The sequence below is a fragment of the Lithobates pipiens genome, unplaced genomic scaffold, assembly GCF_037356315.1.
Source record: "Lithobates pipiens isolate NorthernLeopardFrog02 unplaced genomic scaffold, aLitPip1_a1.2 Scaffold_27, whole genome shotgun sequence".
NCBI lineage: Eukaryota > Metazoa > Chordata > Amphibia > Anura > Ranidae > Lithobates > Lithobates pipiens.
In genome coordinates this window covers 30,566,060-30,589,378 of record NW_027507788.1, presented here as the reverse complement: position 1 = coordinate 30,589,378, position 23,319 = coordinate 30,566,060, and the positions used below count along the sequence as shown (strand labels likewise).

Below are 23,319 nucleotides of genomic sequence, written 5' to 3'. Positions count from 1 at the left end.
AGTATCCTGGGAATTGTAGTTCCAAAACATCTGGAGTGCCAAGGTTCGCCATCACTGGCCTAGGCTATAAGGAGATTGCCAAGACCCTGAAACTGAGCTGCAGCACGGTGGCCAAGACCATACAGCCATTTAACAGGACAGGTTCCACTCAGAATCGACCTCACCATGGTCCACCAAAGAAGTTAAGTACAGGGGCTCAACGTCATATCCAGAGGTTGTCTTTTGGAAATAGATATATGAGTGTTGCCAGCATTGCTGGAGAGGTTGAAGGGGGTCAGCCTGTCAGTGCTCAGACCATACGCCGCACACTGCATCAAATTGGTCTGCATGGCTGTCGTCCCAGAAGGAAGATGATGCACAAGAAAGCCCGCAAACAGTTTGCTGAAGACAAGCAGACTAAGGACATGGATTACTGGAACCATGTCCTGCAGTCTGATGAGTTTGGTTCAGATGGTGTCAAGCGTGTGTGGTGGCAACCAGGTGAGGAGTACAAAGACAAATGTGTCTTTCCTACAGTCAGCATGGTGTGGGAGTGTCATGGTCTGGGGCTGAATGAGTGCTGCCGGTGTTCTGACACGAAGTGTCCGCCTATCGAATAGTGTCCAGGCCGTACTGTGCAGGCGCAGCGCAGTACGGGGGACAAGGAGAAGCCAAACATCTCCGATGTTAAACGGCGCCTGCACACTGTGCCCAGGTTGAAGCCCCACCATCCAAGTGGACATATGGTTGCTCATAGTAACAGGGCCTCGCTCAAATCTTTTTTATTCTAACTCTATGTCTCTTGGATGGTGGAGCTTGAACCTGGACACAGTGTGCAGGCTCTGTTTAACATCAGAGATGTTTGGCTTCTCCTTGTCCCCCGTACTGTGCACTACAGCGCAGTACAGAGCGGACACTATGTGATGGGAGACACTATCTGATCGGACACTGGCACTGGGGAGCTAGAGTTAATTGAGGGAACCATGAATGCCAACATGTACTGTGACATACTGAAGCAGAGCATGATCCCCTCCCTTCGGAAACTGGGCCACAGGGCAGTATTCCAACATAACGACCCCAAACACACCTCCAAGATGATCACTGCCTTGCTAAAGAAGCTGAGGGTAAAAGTGATGGACTGGCCAAGCATGTCTCCAGACCTAAACCCTATTGAGCATCTGTGGGGCATCCTCAAATGGAAGGTGGAGGAGCGCAAGGTCTCCAACATCCACCAGCTCTGTGATGTCATCATGGAGGAGGGGAAGAGGACTCCAGTGCCAACCTGTGAAGCTCTGGTGACCTCCATGCCCAAGAGGGTTAAGGCAGTGATATAAAATAATGGTGGCCACACAAAATATTTACACTCTGGGCCCGATTTGGACATTTTCACTTAGGGGTGTACTCACTTTTGTTGCCAGCGGTTTAGACATTAATGGCTGTGTGTTGAGTTATTTTGAGGGGACAGCAAATTTACACTGTTATACAAGCTGTACACTCACTACTTTACATTGTAGACAAGTGTCATTTCTTCAGTGTTGTCACATGAAAATATATAATAAAATATTTACAAAAATGTGAGGGGTGTACTCACTTTTTTTTTTAAAATCTGACTTTAGTAACACTTTAAGCTTGCAGAATGAATAATATGGTTAGAAAAAAACACTAGCCCCGGTTCACACTGCCGCAACTTAGAATCCAACATGCCAGTGAGACTTCATTGCAGCTTGTATATGACTTCTTTAACCACTTCAGCCCTGGAAGGGTTTACCCCCCTTCCTGACCAGAGCATCTTTTGCGATTTGGCACGACAATTGTGCGGTTGTGCGACATTGCACCCAAACAAAATTGTCCTTTTTTTCCCCCAATAAATAGAGCTTTCTTTTGGTGGTATTTGATCACCTCTGCGTTTTTTTTTTTTTTGCGCTATAAACAAAAAAAGAGCGACAATTTTTTAAAAAGCAATATTTTTTACTTTTTGCTATAATAAATATTCCCAAAAAATATATAAAAAAAACAAAATTCTTCTACAGTTTAGGCCGATATGTATTGTTCTACATATTTTTGGTGAAAAAAGAAATAAAATCACAATAAGTGTCTATTGATTGGTTTGCGCAAAAGTTATAGGGTCTACAAAATACGGGATAGATTTATGGCATTTTTTTATAAATAATGTTTTTACTAGGAATGGCGCCGATCTGAGATTTTTTTTTATTGGGACTGCGACATTATGGCGACATTATGGCGGACAGATTGGACACGTTTGACACTATTTTGAGACAATTGCCGTTTATACAGGGATCAGAACTACAAATAGCCACTGATTATTGTATTAATGACACTGGCAGAGAAGGGGTTAAACACTAGGGGGTGATCAAGGTGTTAATTTTGTTCCCTGGATGTGTTCTAATTGAAGGGGGGATGGACTCACTACAACATGATAGAGATCATTGCTCCCGATGACAGGAAAAAGTATATCTCTGTTATGTCGCTAGGCAGAACAGGGAAATGCCTTGTTTACATAGGCATCTCCCCATTCTGCCTCTTCTCGCTGCAATTGTGGGCCGGCGGCAAACATCCAGTTCATGGGACCTGTGGCACGCTCCTGCGGCACGCGCATGCGTGCCCACTAAACTGAAAATTCAAAGGGATGTACGGGTATGCCCTTTTGCCTGCCCATGCCGTTCTGCCGATGTACATCGGTGTGCGGCAGGTCGGCAAGTGGTTAACAGAAGTCAATGCAAGTCGTATTGAAATCAGACCAGAAGTAGTACAGGAACCAACTCAAGTCACACCTATTAGAACGTTTCCATTGCAGCTAATGGGGCGTGACTTGTCATGCAACTTTGAACTAGACACGTGCAATTACTTTGGGTCAGAATACAAAATTCAGATGAATTTTGGGTTATTCAGAGATTTGGATGTATCTGAATCTCTAAATGAAATAGTAACGAATCGTAACGAATTTAGTTGAAATCCGTTAAAATGTGTTTTGTTTATTCTTTTTCTAACGAATTCCAACTTTTCAGAACAATTGGAATTTGGATCGGTCGAAAAACGACCGACCGATTTGAATTCCGTGTGAAGAAATCGCAGCGCTTCCCCACTGACAGATGAATATAAAGATAAAGAATGATGGCAATTGCCCAGCAATAGAAAAATGTTAAAAAAAATATGGATTTTAAGGGGAACCCCACGCCAGAATGAAAAAAATGGCGTGGGGTACCCCCCAAAATCCATACCAGACTTATCTGAGCATGCAGCCTGGCAGGTCAGGAAAGAGGGAAGACAAGCGAGCCCCGCCTCCTGAACCATACCAAGCCCCATGCCCTCAACATGGGGGGTGGGTGCTTTGGGGTGGGGGGGCTCTGCCCCCCGACCCAAAGCACCATGTCCCCATGTTGATGGGGACAAGGGCCTCATCCCGACAACCCTGGCCATTGGTTGTTGGGGTCTGTGGGCGGGGAGGACTTATTGGAATCTGGAACCCCTCTTTAACGAGGGGTCCCACAGATCTCACCCCCCCCATTTAAATGGGAATGGGGTTTTTGATCGATCCAAATTCTAATCATTCTGAAAAGTTGGAATTTGTTAGTAAACTAATAAATGAAATAAATGTTAACAAAATTTTACGAAAACTAAATGAAACTAAACAAATTCCGAAACCGAACTAAACGAATTCCATAACAAATCGAAATTAGTTACAAAACAAATCTATCCAAAACTAAATGTTTCTGTTCTGCACATGTCTACTTTGAACTCTCAAGTCACATGACAAGTTGCGGCAGTGTGAACCAGGGCTTAATGTAAAAAAGTAAAAGTTGGCTTGAAAAAATACATTTCCTAATTTTGTGTTCCTTTCTGCAGTGCCTTCAAAACCCTACATGGCCATGGAAGGATGTGCCACGCAAAACCTCTGCACAAACTATACTGGGACCACATCGACCAACACGAACGGATCGCTCAGGATAAATATCACATGTGACAACGCTGTCAGTCCTACCACCACTACTACCATTACAACTTCTGTACATACTAGCAGTCCAATAGAAAAAAGCACCCCTCATGAGACAAAGCAAACAGAAACCACTAAGTCCTTGCTAACCAACAGCACTAGCCACGGGGAAACTACTAAGTCACTGACAACTAGCCCTCATGAGACAAAGCAAACAGAAACCACTAAGTCCTCGTTAACCAACAGCACTAGCCACGGGGAAACTACTAAGTCACTGACAACTACCCCTCATGAGACAAAGCAAACAGAAACCACTAAGTCCCCGCTAACCAACAGCACTAGCCATGGGGAAACTACTAAGTCACTGACAACTAGCCCTCATGAGACAAAGCAAACAGAAACCACTAAGTCCCCGCTAACCAACAGCACTATCCATGGGGAAACTACTAAGTCACTGACAACTAGCCCTCATGAGACAAAGCAAACAGAAACCACTAAGTTCTCGCTAACCAACAGCACTATCCATGGAGAAACTACTAAGTCACTGACAACTACCCCTCATGAGACAAAGCAAACAGAAACCACTAAGTCTTTGTTAGCCACCAGCACTAGCCATGGGGAAACTACTAAGTCACTAACAAGTAGCCCTCATGAGACCAGTAAACATTTCAGCACTGAGTTAACCACTAGGAGTACAGCAGCTAACAGTAACACAAGTGATGTACCCAATAGCCATGTCACCACAGACATTGCCAATCCAACGCCAAATAATTCCAATTCCACCCATTTTACGACCCGTATTACTTTCACGCCCACTGCCATTCATACGACCACTCGCGAAATAGCTGCTACCACAAGATGTGTCTGTAATGGATGCCCAACACATTACTCTGCCTTTTCTATCAGCTTAGTTGTCATTATGACCCTGAAAAAAATGATAAATTAAAAAGTGTAAGTCTTTTTCTGGCACTTTAAAAATAATTTTTCCATAAAAAGCTTGCTAACTTTAAATAATGCATCATTTTTAACAAGAGTAGCTGCTTGAGGTTGCTCTTACGCACAGTTTACATTTTTTTAAATATCAAACAGTGGCAGCCGCTCCATTAGGGGTGCAAGGGTGCTGTCCCCCTTGTCCATGCACCCCTGTTCTTCACGTAGGGCACCAGACGCATGGATTTCAGTGAGTTTTTTTTTTTTTTATCTATTCGAGCCTGAGGCTCTAATTGGCTTCAAAGATCAGGGTGCAGTGCTCTGCACCCTGAGCCCACCCAGTTGTGCGACATTAACGAATTATATATTTACTAATGTCTTTCCGCTTCTCCTCTCAGCCAATTAGGAAGCGGGTCCTGAGACCCAATTGGCCAGGGAGCCTTAGGACTCTTGGGTATCAGGACCCACTTCAGGTCGTTGCTTCTCCTCCCTCGGCTTGGAGGAGAAGCAATGGCCTGGCTCTTCCCTCGACAAACTGCAGCAGGTGGAGGGGCAGAGGGGCAGCTTCCAGGGGGCAGGTTTGTTTGCTGCCCCCCCTCTCAAAATATTGAGCACCAGTCACCACTGATATCAAAGAACTAGTGTACTCAAGCCAAGGACAAGGGGTGGGCAGGTGGGACAGTGGCCACAGATGCAGAAAGGTCTCAGAGGCAAGGGGTGCACCATGCATCCAGCCATGATCTCCTGACCTCACACACACTCTAGACCAGTGGCTGGAAACCAGTGGGATATTTCATGTCTGCTCTGAAAGCTACTGCTCACATCACGTTCCAACATGTCTACTCTCTGTCCAGCCACCTACAACCGACGCAAAAAACACAGCGTGCATGAGCAACCACCTTGAAGCTGTTAGAAAGCAAGGGATGGGCCACAGAAGCACAGTGCACACTCCTTGGCAACCATGGGCATCTGGAGCAAGGGAATGGAGAATGGGCACAGGGTGGTACACCTATTCTACTTCACACATCAGCAGCTGGAAAGGGGGTGCAATTCCGCATCCTCGCCCTGGGCATTGGACATACCCGTTTTGAGTGCACTTTTAGTAAAAATTATAGTAGTCCACCCTTGCTAGTGGGGTGGTTAGTCTTTAACTAACCTAAAATCCCCCCTGTCTTCATTTATGCCTAGCTGCTGTTACTAATAGATATGCATTACTCCTCTAAGGGCTGGTTCACAGTAAAATGTGGGCGTTCAAACGCAAATATTTTTGGGCCTTCCAAAAATGATTTGAAAACGATTCGAATTCGAAAATGATTCGAGAATGATTTGAATTCAAATTTCATCCAAATTAGTTTTTTTCGTTATTTCGGATTTGTTTAAAATCGGTACTATTCTAATTCAGAAATCCGAATTTCCAAAAAAGTAAAATCTGTCCGAATATTAATTCGATACGAAACGAACAGCACATGTCTAGTGTGGGAAATGCACATGAATACATGATCTCCTACACTGTGTTTTGGTGTAAACTGCCCCTAAAATATTTTTATTGGCATTATTTATTATTATATTTCCATTTAAAAGTAGCAAAAAAAGCAGTGACCAAAGAAGAAGCCATAACTAACCAATAAGATTTAAGAATACGTAAATTTAATGTACCCCAAAACATAAGATCCTAATTGCGATTGGTCAAATCTTGTTATCATATTATTATTTTTTTAACATTTTTATACTAATGCCTTATGTTTCTCCTTCGTTTATCACAATATTATTATGCTTATATTTATTTTAAATCTCTTTATGATATATAAAAAAAGGATCTTGTATTCTTGTTATTGGTCCTAATTAAATATCTAAAATCCAGCACTTTAGTTTATAATGCCATTATGCGTAAAAGTTTACATAAAATGGTTTCTTTTCTGGTGTATATTTCGTAGAATGTTAATAAAAAATGAACTAATATAGCAGTGTGGGTTTTTTGGGACTTTGTGTACTGATCAACCTGAAGAAATGTAGGGAGTGGACTATCGTCTTTCCATTAACAAATATTTACTTTATCAATATAAAGTTTACACTTTTTTTTTTTTCTATTTTGACTAGGGGCTGTTGACTCAAATGATTAGAATTTATTCAAATCCACACAAGTATTTTAGGATAATATGAATACAATTTTTAAATATGAAGAAAATGCTATTTGCTTGCCAGATTTTATTTTTTATTTTTATAAGATTTTCAATTAGAATTACATTGGCCTATTTAAAATTTAAAGCGAGATCATGAGCAAAATAAAAAAAAATTACACATACAGTAGGACGCAGCCAGTCACCAGCATTTACACAATTGTTTTTGTTTTCCGGAGCCCCCACCGGAACACTTTTTTTTTTTACTGATTCATCCTGCCATTGACTCTAGTGGTGTGGTTGAAAGCACAGCCACCCGTCGTTCACACAGGAACTTTATGGAAGCTCCTGTAAAGGCCCTATTTTTTCACTGAACAAAAAAAAAAGGAAAATAAAGAAGTAAGCATGAGCACGTTTTATACATTTTATCAAGCAAACAAAAAAAAAATCTACATTACTCTACCCTATGAAAAACACAAAAAAAACAATGACATAGTCTTGGCTTCAGATACACTTTAAGGTGTTTTTTGTGTTTTTGTTTTGTTTTTTAAGGGTGGAATGGCCGTTATATAATTTCTAAGGTTTCTGGAAGCTCCTTTAAACTGCCCTATTTTAAAAAAAACAAAAGTAAAATAAAAAAGTAAGCAACAGCACGCAGATAAGGATCAGGAAAAACGAAAAAAAACACTAATAAAAAAAAGCAAAATAAACTTCTTCAAATACGGAAAGAGTACTGTCCAAATAAATCATAGGGAGTAGACTTTTATTTTCAAGCAAATTTACTTAAGCAATTTAATGAGTAGAATTTAGAATTTCTGCTTCACCGGAGTTTTGCCCATGCTGAAATTGGTAGTTTGGCAGCAAAACTATTTTTCTGATATTGTTATGCTTATTCTTACTTTAAATTAAAGGCTTATATTTTTTGAAAATACATCATACAAAAACACAAGGGTCAAAACTGTATTTTTAAAAAAGAATTGCATAGGTGCAGTTTCAAACATTGGGAACAAGCTTTGGGCAATGAAAAGTCAAAATAGGTACCACATCCCAATTATAAACAAATATGGAGATACAAAAGGTGGGACTTTAGACGTACCAAGAAGGAATCCACAACATGATCATATAAAGTGAAAACATATTTTATTAAATGTTGAAAATATAAAAAAAAAATATATATTACAATAGCATGCAATTCATACAACTGTGCAGCCACTTCTGCTCTACATGTTTCGCTCAAAAGAGCTTCCTCAGGAGACTTAAGAGTGCTGCCTAAAGTTGATGCTACAAGTGAGAAAGACAGACATTTATAAATATTTACAAAAGTTTGTATTATATAAATATCATTGCAGTTGTTTTTTTTTGGAATTTGAGCTTGGTTTTTACATAAATAATTATACAAAATATATTGAATTCATGTCTTTTTTACTTATAGCATCAACTTTAGGCAGCACCCTTAATTATCCAGAGGAAGCTCTTTTTGAATAGAAGTGGCTGCACAGTTGTATGAATTGCATATTATTGTACTATTTTACATTTTTATATTTTTGACATTTAATAAAATATGTATTTTTACGTTATATGATCATGTTGTAGATTCCTTCTTGGCCTCTTTATAGGGCCACCTTTTGTATATACATATTTGTTTATAATTGAGATGTGGTACCTATTTTGGCCTTTCATTGCCCAAACCTTATTCCCAATGTTTGAAACTGCACCTATGCATTTATTTTTTTTAAATACAGTTTTGACCCTTGTGTTTTTGTATAATGTCTTTTCAAAAAATATAAGCCTTTAGTTTAAAGTAAGGATAAACATAATGATATCAGCAAAATTGTTTAGCTACCAAACTACCAATTTCAGCATGGGTAAAATTCCGGTGAAGCCGAAATTCGAAATTTTACTCATTGAATTGCTTGAAAATAAAAGTCTACTCCCTATGATTTATTTGGACAGTACTTTTTTCATATTTGAAGAAGTTTATTTTGCTTTTCTTTTATTAGTGTTTTTTTCTTTTTTTCTGATCCTTACCTGCTGTTGCTTACTTTTTTATTTTACTTTTTTTTTTTTTTTTTTTAATAAGGCAGTTTAAAGGAGCTTCCAGAAACCTTAGAAATGATATAAAGATCATTCAATCCTTAAAAAAAAAAAATTAATAAATAAAAAAAAACCTTAAAGTGTATCTGTCAATGTTTTTTTTTTTTTTTTTTATACGGCAGAGTAATGTAGATTTTTTTTTTATTTGACCATCTGTTTACCACAACCTATGTGCTGTTGCTTACTTCTTTATTTTACTTTTTTTTGTTCAGTGAAAAAAATAGGGCCGTTACAGGAGCTTCCATAAACCATAGAAACTATTTAAAGGCCATTCCACCCTTAAAAAAAAAAAACACACAAAACCCACCCTAAAGTTTTTTTTTCTCTTCATAGGGGTGGGGTAATGTAGAGTTAAAATCTCCATCAGATTTCTTTTTTGATGATCTGTGTATCATTAGCAAGATTTTCAATCACTTGTTCTGCAGACACAACAGGAAATTATGAAATATCTCAAAAGTAAATGAAATGTCCCTTTAGTAATCGCTAGAACAAGGGATCCCATTGTAAGATTTCATCTCTACTTCTGTTCCCGGGGCAACTCAAAATTTTGGATTTTCATGCACTTGGCCACCATAACAAATAGAGAGAATAAATCTCCCTAACGGGGGTGACACAGCCAGTAATACAAACCTCAAAGAGGTGGAAGCCCCTCACAACTGAAAATAAATTGGGTTTTTAATTACTAAATAATTTAAATATAATTTAAATATAATAATAATATAAATAAATATAATCATTTAAATATACTATAATTTATTTTTCCCTTCTCGGTTGCATTTTCATTGCTCCTATGCATTTACCAAAATAGAGAAATTTTGCTAAAATCTTCTACATTTTGGACAATATTTTTGTGAAATGTAAACTCTATGGTATATGCTAGGCTCAGAAATTAGAAACAGAGTTTCAAAATGCATCTTCTAAATTCAGAGAGCTGTGTTAAATATGGGATTGGTTATGGGATTGCTACGGGTCAGGGGTTGTTGGGTTGTGGGGGGGCATGCGGAGAAATAATATTTCCTCACTTCCAGCAAAACAAAGGTTTATAAGATGTGTAAATTGTATTTTAAGGTAGCTTGTGGGAGACTGTGACAAAATGTCTCTCTTTTCTGATGAAAATTTTATAAAAATTGTAAAAATTATAATTATAAAACAAAAAATATAAGGTTTAGAGGTTGCAATTTTTTTTTTTTTGTGAAAAGTAAAATATTACTAATTAATAATTCAGCATTCCATTGTAATAACATTACCATTTACATAGGATTGTAATTGTAATACATCTTACATCTGGAAATAACTTTTTTAGTAAAATAGAGATGTATTTTAAACATTACAGAGATTTACAGGTTGCGCATATCATTTTATTAAGAAACTCTGAATTACGTTTGTCATACTTGTTATATTTAAACAATAACAGTATGATTGTAGTGGGTTCTAGTTAAATTTACATGCAATTAAATTTGTAAAGTAAATGCTAGTTAAATTTAAATTCTAGTTAATTTTTTTAATTTCAGAATATCTATTTTTTTATTTTTTTATTTATCAATAACGTTTTATTGAAAGATATTCAGAATATCTATTTTTAATATTAATAATATTATATTATATTATTAATAAAACTGGATAAAAAAAATAAAAGAAATACCTGTGATATAATAAACAATAACATACAGCAGCTAAGCTCTATAATCCAGATAGTAGGCACAGAAGCAAATATATAGCAAAAAAGTGCAGCACTATAAATTGAGATTAGTTTTAGTTGATACAAATATATGCACTTTTGCACTTTCATAAATTAGCTGTGGTACACATATATTTGTATCAACTAATACTAATCTCAATTTATAGCGCTGCACTTTTTTTGCTATATATTATATTATTAATAGTAATAATATTAATAATGGCAATTTTTATATTTCAGAAGAATTTTATTATTTTATATACATACTGTATGTAGTATGGCATTCAATCTCTGGTAAAAGTCTATGGCCTGCTAACTCAATACCACTGAAAATTTAAATAAAATATTTCTGAAGCATGATACCTTGTTACTATTTACATTTGTATTTATCAAAGTTTACACATTTTAAAGTCTGTTTCATTATTTTGATTTTTACAGAAAATGAAAAACAATCGTTGAAGACTTTGGGGGAAGATAATAAAGGATAATAAAGATATTTTCAAAGATTTTATTTATTTTTTTTAAATCAATACATCGCTCCTTGGGAAAAAAATGTACTCTTTTATTTCTCTAATATTATAAGCATTATCTTTTGGGTGGTTGCGTCTACAGTTTTTTCTTTTTATTTGCTTTTTTTATTAGAATCTTTTTTATCCTTCTTACATACCGTATATCAAATTAATTTTCTGCCAATGTATTTTCAAAAAATGAACTGAAATGAAATTATGCATTAAGCTATTCTTTCATGGTGGTGTCTCGCTTGTCCAGAGATAGAGCAAATGTTTATTATTTTTTCCTCACAGTTACAAAAATGTATGTAATTATCAAGGTCAACTTTAGAGCTCTATAAAATTACTAATCAAAAATTCTTAACTCAATGTCCAGTTTGGTAGCCATGAAAATGCCACATTCCGGTAAGTAGATAAAGAAAGAAGGTTTATGGAAGGGACTTTTGGAAAGGCACCACTGTGACAAATATATATAAAAAAATACAAATATTGTTTTTATTAAATACAATCTTAAGACAATAATAAAATACATGCAACAGTGAATGCAAATTTTGCACAGAATAATAGGACTTTCTTCATATCAAGAAATGGCTCTAGATCCCAAAAAGAATTGTGGGTACCCCTATGCATTTCAACTCAAAGGTCTTGTTCTGGGGGTTCTCAAGAGCAACAGATTGCACAACTGTCTAAAAACATAAACAGTAATAAGTGTCATAAACACATAAATGCACATAACATGTATATAGTAAAACATATCAAGTAAGGCAACTTACTACATATGGCACAGAACGCATGCATGCAAGAGCACCAAGACCCCTCCAAAGTCTCCACAAGTAGAAACCAATTCAACGGACATAAACCTGATGAATAATAAGGGCCCAATGAACAAATAGAGTTGTATAGACTGGAGGTACTGTGCATCCAATGCATATGAGCACAAACATAGCAAAATAAGCTGAAGGTACTTACTTAAATTTCAAGTTAGTGTGTCTGTAATTACGAGGATAATGCAAATGACCACCATTGAGCAGCATAGAATAGGGAGACGAATCAAGAGCACATGGCCATGGGAGAGTTGTTGCTGATGATTATTACTATATATATATATATATATATATATATATATATATATATATATATATATATATATATATATATATATATATATATATAGATACCGTATTTATTGGTGTATAACACACACTCCAAGTTTTGGAGGGAAGTTTAAGGAAAAAACTATTAGGAGGGACGTTTAAGAAAAAAAACTTACATTTTAAATGCCCATCAATGCAGCCTTATCAGTGTCCAGCTGCAGCCTTGCCCATCATTGCAGAATGATCAGTGTCCGTCTGCAGCCTTCCCCAGTGTCCATCTGTAGCCTTGCCCAGTGTCCATCTGCAGCCTTGTTCAAGTGTCCATCTGCAGCCTTGCCTAAGTGTCCATCTGCAGCCTTGTCCAAGTGTCTATCTGCAGCCTTGCCCAAGTGCCCATCTGCAGCCTTTCCCAGTGTCCATCCGCAGCCTTTCCCAGTGTCCATCCGCAGCCTTGCCCAAGTGTCCATCCGCAGCCTTCCCCAGTGTCCATCTGCAGCCTTGCCCAAGTGTCCATCTGCAGCCTTGCCCAAGTGTCCATCTGCAGCCTTGCCCAAAATTGCAGCATGATCTTTTACATTATTGTGCCCCCGAGATAGACAGATCCAGATGTTCTATGTATTCGGCTCGTCTCGCAGTCCCGCCCAGTCCCACCCATTGGCCTGGCTCCAATGATGGACACAACACCTGTCCAATGGCGGGACGTAAAGGCTAGGAGGTGGGACTGGGCGTGACTGAGAGTGAAGCCTAGCCTAGTCGAATACACAGTACACTTGGATCTGTCTGTTTCAGCTGTGCTCGTTCCCTCCTTACCCTCCGGTGTATAACACGTGACCACGATTTTCCCCTGATTTTAAGGAGAAAAAAATATGTGTTATATGCCGATAAATACGGTATATACAGTATATATATATATATATATATATATATATATATATATATATATATATTATATCTGTAGCGCCATCCCTGCAGGAGTTGCTGGTAGTTTTATTGGGTTTCTTCTGCCCTGCACCTGTAACCCCTTTCCTGGATCTGAGAACACTGATAAACCTCGAAGGTTTAAATGGGATTTATTTAATGGCAAAGCCCTATAAAGGAACGGGTTACATAATGACAATTTACAATATAAAAATGTAGGCAACTTGTTAAGTGACACCAGTCACAGGGTGTCACTGTTCGTTCACCACATCCTGGGAAGCAACTGGAGCACAAACGTGCCCTAGGCAGGTGCTAGTGAGCCATACTGGCTTGTAATTGCAGAATAATGACAATCCAACACAGTACAATACAAATGGCATTTTTCAAAGGTAATAAAGCCTACCTACTACCTAATGAAAAGTTGTCCTTCCTAACCACTAGCCAGTGGGACTATGTAGAGAGTCTGCTGGCGATGAGGCCCTTGTATGGGAGTACTCACTAACTAAAGTAAATAAGATGGTGTCTGGAAGCCTCTCACCACTGATGACTGATTCTAGTCCTGAGGGGTTAATCTGTGGCTGTTGAAAGGGTATTTCCTCTTGAGCTAGCTCTCTGCAGCTTTAGCAGGTATCTGGAACATGTGGTCACTGGGAGCAACTGGAAAGCAATAGAAGCACATTCTCTCCTCCCTTAAGTAGTGTTCAGCATAGCAACAGCTAACAGCCTTGCACACAGCTTTGCACATAGATCTGGTGCAGTACACTTTTCCTGGCAGAACAGATCCTCTGGCAACAGCATGTGGTCAGCATATTGTACTGGACAGGCACTCCTGTTCCCCAAGTGGTTCCCGGGCTCTCTACATGGGTCCCAGAGACCTCTCCTCAGATCCCACATATATCTCCTTCCCAAAGCCAGTCAGGAAAGAGCCTGACTTAGACAGCTAATAAGGAGTCCTCTTTCTCCAGGGTTGCCAGGGTTGCTGTAGCAACAGCCAGTCAGAGCACAGTCCAGTTCCATCTATCCCTGTAGATGTCCATCACAGGAGAGAAGAAAATAAAAATGTCCTTTCTCTGCTTATTTTGTCAGCACTGCTGGGAATTTGTTTTAAATTGCCTAGTAGTGATGGACGAACTTCCGACGGGACGTTTCGCGAACGCAGACCGCGAACGTGGCCGATCGTTCGCGAAACTGAACGTTCGCGGCGGGCCCCATTGACTTCAATGGGAGGCGAACTTCGCAAACCTACAGGTCAAATTTGCAGCCACAAAAGAATTAATAGCTGTGCAAACATAGTCCAACCACATGGCCAATGACATAACACATGTATGAGGTGAATCTGGGATCGTCAACTACAAGCATTCTTTTTTTATATGGGAAAATGTTGTGATAATTCAGGAATGTGGAGCGCATGAAGGCAATGGAGGAGAGGGAAGGTCTGGGACCAGGGTAGGCAAAGAAGAGGGTGCAGGAGATGATCACTAGCAGCGTGACATACAGCAATGACATCTGCACCGTGATAGAGTGATCTGACAGCAGCACCAGGGTAGAGAGCACTGACATCAGCAGCGTGACATACAGCAATGACACCTGCACCGTGATATACAGCACTGACAGCAGCACCTTAAGCAGCCCCAGGAGGAAGTCAGCATAGCACAGGGATGGTGGGAGCCCCTCATAATGAGCATAGCACAGGGATGGTGGGAGCACCTCAAAATATGCACAGCAGAGATACAGCCCCAGGAGGATGTCAGCACAGCACAGGGATGGTGGGAGCCCCTCATAATTTGCACAACAGAGGTACAGCCCCAGGAGGATGTCAGCACAGCACAGGGATGGTGGGAGCCCCTCATAATAAGCAGCCCCAGTAGAAATATGACACCGCTTAACCTCTTCAAAGAGGAGGGTGCGGGCATATAGTACGGTGTGCTTTTTTTGGACAAGGAAGTGAGCCAAATGAAGAAAGAAGGTCTCTGTGCTCGATTAAAAAAATAGTTTATAGACATATACATGGTCTACTGGTCACATGTGTTGAATTCCTCCGAGATCCATGCCTCATTCATTTTTAGAAATGTGAGGTAGTTAACACTGTCGTGTGCTAGCTGAGTACGCTTATCGGTCACGATCCCCCCTGCTGCGCTGAACGTCCTTTCGGACAGGACACTGGATGAGGGGCAAGCCAACAGTTCCATTGCAAATTGGGCAAGCTCTGGCCAGAGGTCAAGCCTGCCCATCCAGTAGTCCAGGGGTTCATCACTCCTCAGAGCGCCCACATCGGCCGTTAACCCGATGTAGTCGGACACCTGACGGTCTAGGTGTTCCCTGATCCTGGATCCGGATGACACCTGTCGATGGGTCGGCTGAAAGAATGACCTCATATCCGAAGTCACCAGCACTTCTTCAAACCGGCCTCTTCTTGCAGGCGCTGTTGGATTGTTACCCACAACTCCTTCTCTGGGAGTGGGAATTGCTCCTCTGCCAGCGCACGCAAAAGCAGAATGCAGCATTTCTCGAAGCAAGGCCTGGAAGTGCTGCATTCTGACAGCCCTCTGTGACGGCGGTAACATTTCTGCCATTTTGTGTTTGTACCGGGGGTCTAAGTACGTTGCCACCCAGTACTTGTCCTTGACCCTTATGCTTTTTATACAGGGGTCCCTATTAAAACACTGGAGCATGAAGGCCCCCATTTGCACTAAAGTGGAAGCGGTGTGGTGGCCTGGCTCCTGCTCATCATCCAGGATAATGTCGTCCTCTTCATTCTCCTCTCCCCATCCACGCACAACAGGGATCCCAGAAAGGTTTAAAGCATGCTCTTCTTGCTCCTCCTCATCCGCCCCGGCACCATCCTCCTCTGACTCCTCTTCAGACTCCTGTTGTTGACTTGTCTCAGATAGAGTAGCCCCCCCTGGGAATTCATCCAGCATTGCGACTTCCTCATCTTCCCGCTCCTGCTCCTCCACAGCTTGATCAATGACACGACGCAATGCACGCTCCATAAAGAAGGCATAAGGTACCATGTCACTGATGGTGCCATGGCTGAGACTGACCAGTTTGGTGATCTCCTCAAATGGGCGCAGAAGTTTGCATGCGTCGCACATGAGCAGCCACTGGCGCGGTGAAAAAAACCCCAGCTCCCCAGAACCGGTTCTTCCGCAGAGTTCATACAGGTAGACGATAACTGCACGTTTCTGCTGGAGCAGCCTATCAAGCATATAGAAGGTTGAGTTCCATCGCGTCGGGCAATCACAAATAAGACGTCTGACCGGCAGATTGTGTCACCGCTGAATGTCAGCAAGGCGAGCTATGGCCGTGTAAGATCTTCTGAAATGGGCCGAGATTTTCCTTGCCTGCCGCAAGATGTCCTGGACCCCAGGGTATTTGACAAGGAATCGCTGCACGACCAAGTTTAAGACGTGTGCCATGCATGGCACGTGCGTGATTTTGCCCTGTTTCAATGCGCTAAGCAGATTGGCACCGTTGTCACACACCACTTTACCAACTGTCAAATTGAGCGGTGTTAGCCACTGATCTGCCTGTGAACACAAAGCTGAAAGGAGTGCCGGGCCAGTGTGGCTCTTGGCTTCCAGGCACAACAGACGCAGCACGGCATGGCAACGTCTCACCTGGCATGTTGAATAGGTTCTGGGGAGCTTGGGCGGCGCAGCGGAAGAGACGCTAGCAGCGGAAAAGGAGGAGTCAGCCGAGGAGAAGAGGGAGGAGGATGGAGTAGGAGGAGGAGGAGAAGAAGAGTCAGGCCTGCATGCAATCCGTGGTGGTAAAACCAAATCCACACGGGTGCCACGGGTTACATGCTTGACGGCCGTCAGAAGGTTCACCCAGTGGGCAGTAAAAGTGATATACCTTCCCTGCCCGTGTTTGTTAGACCACGTGTCTGTGGTCAGATGTATCTTGGCACCGACACTGTGTGCCAGAGATACATTCACTTGCTGCTGAACATGGCCATATAGCTCTGGGATGCCCTTCTCTGAGAAATACTTCCTTCCTGGGACCTTCCATTGTGGTGTTCCAATGGCCACAAATTTGCGAAAGGCCTCCGAGTCCACCAGTTTATATGGCAGTAGTTGGCGGGCTATCAGTTCTGACAAGCCAGCCGTCAACCGTTGGGCAAGAGGGTTATCCGGCGTCATCATTTTTTTACGCTCGAACATTAGGCCCACGGAAGCCTGCCTTTTTGCAGAAATACGTGAGCTTGTCGTGATGGAAGGTGGAGTGGAGGACAATTGTGAGGAGAGAGGAGAGGGAGAAGTAGAAGACGAGGCTGGACGGTGAGAGCCTGCAGTGTGGCTTTGTGTTTTCCGTTGCTCCCACTGGGCTCGGTGATGGCTGCTCATGTGCCTTCTTAAGGCGGTCGTCCCTAGGTGAGTGTTGGGCTTACCGCGACTAATGCGTTGACTGCAAAGATTGCAGATGGCAACGCTATTGTCAGCAGCAGACACCTTTAAAAAAGCCCACACTGCGGAGCCATGTGCCGGTGTCCTGGGAGCGCCAGATGTGACCATACATGGTCGATGACTCGCTCCTGATACATTTGCAGTCTGCTTTGTCCCTCCTGTGCAATGTAAGTTATTCCTGCTTCTCCTCCCTATCTGCTGGTCCATATCTCCCTCTGAACTCCCTTTCTCTTCCTCTCTTGTGGGCACCCACGTGACATCACTAGACACGTCATCATCAACGTCACCTTCCCCACCGCTATAAGTAGAGATCTCGGAGTAGGCAGCAACACCGGGGACCAACTTCCTCCTTGGGCCGATCTGGGTACTGTCGTCAGACTGCTGAGTAGCGGTTGTTGCTACCTCCTCTTCCTGATCCAATGCCAAGAGTGGCTGCGCATCAGAAATGTCCTCTTGATATGGATCGGAAAATAATTCCTGTGACTCAAGCGGAAGGTATGTGGTGGTGGTGGTGGTGGTGGTGGTGGTGGTGTTGTTGGTGGTAGTGTCTTTGGGGGTGCACATAGCAGAGAGTGAAGAAGAGGGTGCAGATCGAGAGGATGAGGAGGGTGCAGAAGAGTAAGGCTGAGCGAGCCACTCAACCAAGTTTGGTGCGTCCTTTAAAGTAATTGAATGCACCTTCTGCAACTTCCCACTTTGGTTCAAGCCTGTTGCTCCTGCCCTACCCCTACCACCCCTGCGGAAGGGCCTGCCTCTTCCTCTGCCTGTCATTTTTTAAATGACCCTGTGACAAAACTCTCAGTCCCTATACCAATGAAGGACTGCTGCAGTATAGGGCAGCGGTCAGTTAGCAGTAGTGATCCTCAACCCTATGTATTGTGGACCTATACCAGTCCTTATAGAGTAGCAGACTGTACCTCACTCAACCCTATGTACTGTAGCACCCTATACCTTACCAGTCCTTATAAGAACTTTTGTGGACCAAGTAGGTTGTGTGTGAGTGATTAGCAGACTGTACCTCAGTCCCTATACCGATGAAGGACTGCTGCAGTATAGGGCAGCGGTCAGTCAGCAGTAGTGCACCTCAACCCTATGTATTATGGACCTATACCAGTCCTTTAGAGTAGCAGACTGTACCTCACTCAACCCTATGTACTGTAGCACCCTATACCTTACCAGTCCTTATAAGAACTTTTGTGGACCAAGTAGGTTGTGTGTGAGTGATTAGCAGACTGTACCTCAGTCCCTATACCGATGAAGGACTGCTGCAGTATAGGGCAGCGGTCAGTCAGCAGTAGTGCACCTCAACCCTATGTATTGTGGACCTATACCAGTCCTTATAGAGTAGCAGACTGTACCTCACTCAACCCTATGTACTGTAGCACCCTATACCTTACCAGTCCTTATAAGAACTTTTGTGGACCAAGTAGGTTGTGTGTGAGTGATTAGCAGACTGTACCTCAGTCCCTATACCGATGAAGGACTGCTGCAGTATAGGGCAGCGGTCAGTCAGCAGTAGTGCACCTCAACCCTATGTATTGTGGACCTATACCAGTCCTTATAGAGTAGCAGACTGTACCTCACTCAACCCTATGTACTGTAGCACCCTATACCTTACCAGTCCTTATAAGAACTTTTGTGGACCAAGTAGGTTGTGTGTGAGTGATTAGCAGACTGTACCTCAGTCCCTATACCGATGAAGGACTGCTGGAGTATAGGGCAGCGGTCAGTTAGCAGTAGTGCACCTCAACCCTATGTATTGTGGACCTATACCAGTCCTTATAGAGTAGCAGACTGTACCTCACTCAACCCTATGTACTGTAGCACCCTATACCTTACCAGTCCTTATAAGAACTTTTGTGGACCAAGTAGGTTGTGTGTGAATGATTAGCAGACTGTACGTCAGTCCCTATACCGATGAAGGACTGCTGCAGTATAGGGCAGCGGTCAGTTAGCAGTAGTGCACCTCAACCCTATGTATTGTGGACCTATACCAGTCCTTATAGAGTAGCAGACTGTACCTCACTCAACCCTATGTACTGTAGCACCCTATACCTTACCAGTCCTTATAAGAACTTTTGTGGACCAAGTAGGTTGTGTGTGAATGATTAGCAGACTGTACGTCAGTCCCTATACCGATGAAGGACTGCTGCAGTATAGGGCAGCGGTCAGTTAGCAGTAGTGCGCCTCAACCCTATGTACTGTGGACCGATACCAGTCCTTCTAGAAAGGCAGACTGTACCTCACTCAACACTATGTATGGTAGCACCCTAGACAGACCAAGTTACCAGTCCTTATTTATAAGGACTTTTGTGGAACAAGTGGGTTGTGAATGATTAGCAGACTGCAGCAGAAGGGCATCAGTCAAGTATAATATTCTTTCTATATTTGGAAGAAAGAATATTATACGTGTACAAGCCTATTACCATACCACTGATACCAGTCCTGAAAAGAACCTTTGTGGAACTAATAGTAACAGCTACTGTTTAAACTGACCCTCACTGCCTGACACACTGCTTCCTTCCTGTCCCTATACAAACTGGCAAAACAGAGGAGACTGGAACTATAACTGGTTACTCGAATAGCACTTTTGTGGACCTGATAGTAACAGCTAATGATGATGATGATGACTAATCTGGCTGTCCCTAAAATAGCAGCACACAGCGCTCTGTCCCTTTCTCTAAACTGACAAAAGACACTCAGGCTGCTGCAACAATCAGTAGCACAGCAAACCTATATACACCTAACACCTATACCAGTCCTGAAAAGAACTTTTGTGTACCAAATAGCTAGCGTTTTATCTGTCCCTGCTCCAAACAGCAACCTTTCCCTATAGTGACAGAAGAAAGAATGTAAAATGGCCGCTGGATCGGGTGTATTTATAGGTTAGGGGGAATGTCCAAGTGTCCATGTGCTGTAATGTCTCAATTGGCTGTCCTGTACCCCATGATGGATGTGTCATCATAGGTCAAAGTTCTTTTACACATTAAACACGAAAGTCCGCCGGGCGAACGACGCCAATAGTCCGCCGAACGAGCGGACCGCGAACGTCCAAAATTTGCCGCGAAACGACCGCCGGGCGAACCGTTCAGCCATCACTATTGCCTAGTGCTACATTCTTCCCCACCATTGAATCTTTGGTCCTCCAAAGATCAAATGTTTTAGTTTTAACAATAACTAAACATTACATTAACACTGAAAGGGAACCAAATAACTTGTGTTCACATAGGAGGCAGGCAAGGGAACGTCCCACCATTTACCTGAAGGTGAACACTTGGCTGGGCCATAGTGGAATTTCCCACTAAGGTGTGTCGGATAGAGGACAGGGGGTGTCACTTACTGATACAAAGGCTTTGGGCACTTCAGCAACAATGACTTCGGCTGAACTACACTCTTCAGATTCATTCATTGATTCCACAGTAGGAAACATCTTTTGCTTAGCCCTCTAATCTTTGGGCTTTAATGTTTCTCTAACATAGGGTTCCACTGCGACTTCAGAAAGCTGAGGAGATAATGTGTTCCATCCTTTCCTCATGTACACAGGATACCTCTTCTGGCTGAGACACAGTCAGTGTTGAGGTCTTTTCCTTTTGAAGCAGACACTGGTACAATGGCTGCAACTGGGGATGCACACTCTCTGGCAAGGAATCACATCTGGAGGCAACAGGAGCTAACAGCCCTTTCACCAGATTTATTTTTGTTCCCACGATCAAAGAACTTTCTATGGACCCTGGTGACTGAGAACATACAATGACCAGTGTGTCAAAGCTCCGAGGTGGTCCAACCATTACCGAATCAAATGATAACTTGATTTGCAGGTAACTGTCACAGGGGTAATTCTCCATTTTAATACCGTGGATCGCTAGGTCTTTGAACTTCTGCAGGGGTATGTATGTCAGATATTTTTCATAAAAGTCTCTAGTCAGCAAAGTAACTTGAGCACCTGAGTCAAGATGGGCTCTTGTGTAAATTCCTTCAACTAAAACAGGCACTACAAGCGAGGGGCCTACCAACTTGACAGGAAGTTTGGTAGAAGTATTTGAAGTAACAGGTTTGGCTGGCTGGACTCGCATCTCTTTTCTCCTACAGTGTTCAAAATGATGATTCTGGTGACATTTTGGAGGGTGGTGGATATTCCTCACTTGAATGGCATAAGTTGATACAACTGCAGAGGTCTTCAGTTGTTTCTTTACAGTATTTATTTCAGTTACTTATATAGCGCCATCAATTTATGCAGCACTTTACATATACATTGTACATTCACATCAGTCCCTGCCCTCAAGGAGCTTACAATCTAAGGTCCCTAACTCACATTCATACATACTAGGGACAATTTAGACAGCATCCAACCAACCAGCATGTCTTTGGAGTGTGGGAGGAAGCTGGCGGAGGAAGGAAACCCACGCAGGCACAGGGAGAACATACAAACTCCAGGCAGGTAGTGTCGTGGTTGGGATTTGTTTTTTAACCAAAGATTTTTATTAGGTTTTGCATTAAACAAGTATACATCATTTGACGAAGATATGTGTAGCGTTGTCATACATATTGAAAGCAGTGTTCCACATACTTACATGGAAAATAAAACATAAGCAATAGTATCCTATTAGAGCTACAATAGATTGATAACCACATATGGCCTACTAGTAGGCCTAGCCTGTCACCCCAAACGGGTACACACTGTGAGCAGGCTTAGCGCTGGAGTAGGATTACTTGAGTATTAGTATCCTTTGACCTTACCGAGGGTCAAGGGCGGTGGTACATGTAAGTACGTAGCTCATTTGTGTTAACATAAGGACGGCAAAACTTGTCTATATAGCATAGGGAAAACGGTAACCAAGGAACTTCAACACAAACAAAGATACATAGTCCTCCTTGGGCACTACTCCTGGGTTAACATGAATGATATTACCTCTACTCACACTGCAATTGGATGATACGCATTTCGGGTTCAGGCAACCTAATGTCAAGATACAATTCAACATGAAAATCCATGAATTAGATCACAAATGTGAAGAGGCATGTTTGGAGGAATCCCAAGCTTCCCAGTATTTATGGAAACTCAGGATTGCCCCTTCTTTGTAAGCCAACATCTTTTCCATAAGGTATATATTGTTTACTCTGGTAATAACCTCCTCTAGGGAGGGGGGTGTGGGGGTATTCCAATGTCTTGTCAGCGAAATTCTGGCAGCAAAGAGGATATTAATCACTATTTTCCGCATTTCTGGAGGGAAGTGTTCTATCGAAAGACTAAGAAGAGCCAAACCTGGCTCTATCTTATACTTAGACTTTGTGATGTCTCTGATCAGGGATTCCACTCTTTTCCAATATGGGGTGATAATTTCACAGCTCCATAATATATGAAATAGATTCCCCATGTGCTGGCAATTTCTCCAGCACATAGGGCCTATATCTGTATGCATTTTGTGGAGGCGTAGTGGGGTAAGGTACCACCGGTGTAATATCTTCTGGGCATTGTCCCAGTGATCTATACAAGCAGAGGACTTCCCATTATATTTTAGTGCCATATGCCACTGCGAAAGTGAGTAGTCCTTCTTCAATTCTCTTTCCCAGTGTAACATACAGGGCAGTTTAGTGTTTAGATACAGAGGGTTTGCTAGTTTATAGAAAAGTGAGATCCC

The 23,319-nt window shown here is 41.9% G+C and overlaps 1 protein-coding gene across 1 annotated transcript in view; it reads left to right on the top strand.

Annotated features, from left to right (window-relative positions):
- LOC143933724 (phospholipase A2 inhibitor NAI-like) overlaps positions 1-11,488 on the top strand; it is a 37,394-nt gene extending 25,906 nt beyond the window's left edge. The window contains exons 5-6 of the mRNA XM_077456721.1: positions 3,844-3,968; positions 11,189-11,488. Coding sequence (XP_077312847.1) covers positions 3,844-3,968; positions 11,189-11,209 — 146 coding nt within the window. The 3' untranslated portion in view covers positions 11,210-11,488. The remainder of the gene's footprint in view (positions 1-3,843; positions 3,969-11,188) is intronic.
- The last annotated feature ends 11,831 nt before the right edge of the window (positions 11,489-23,319 follow it).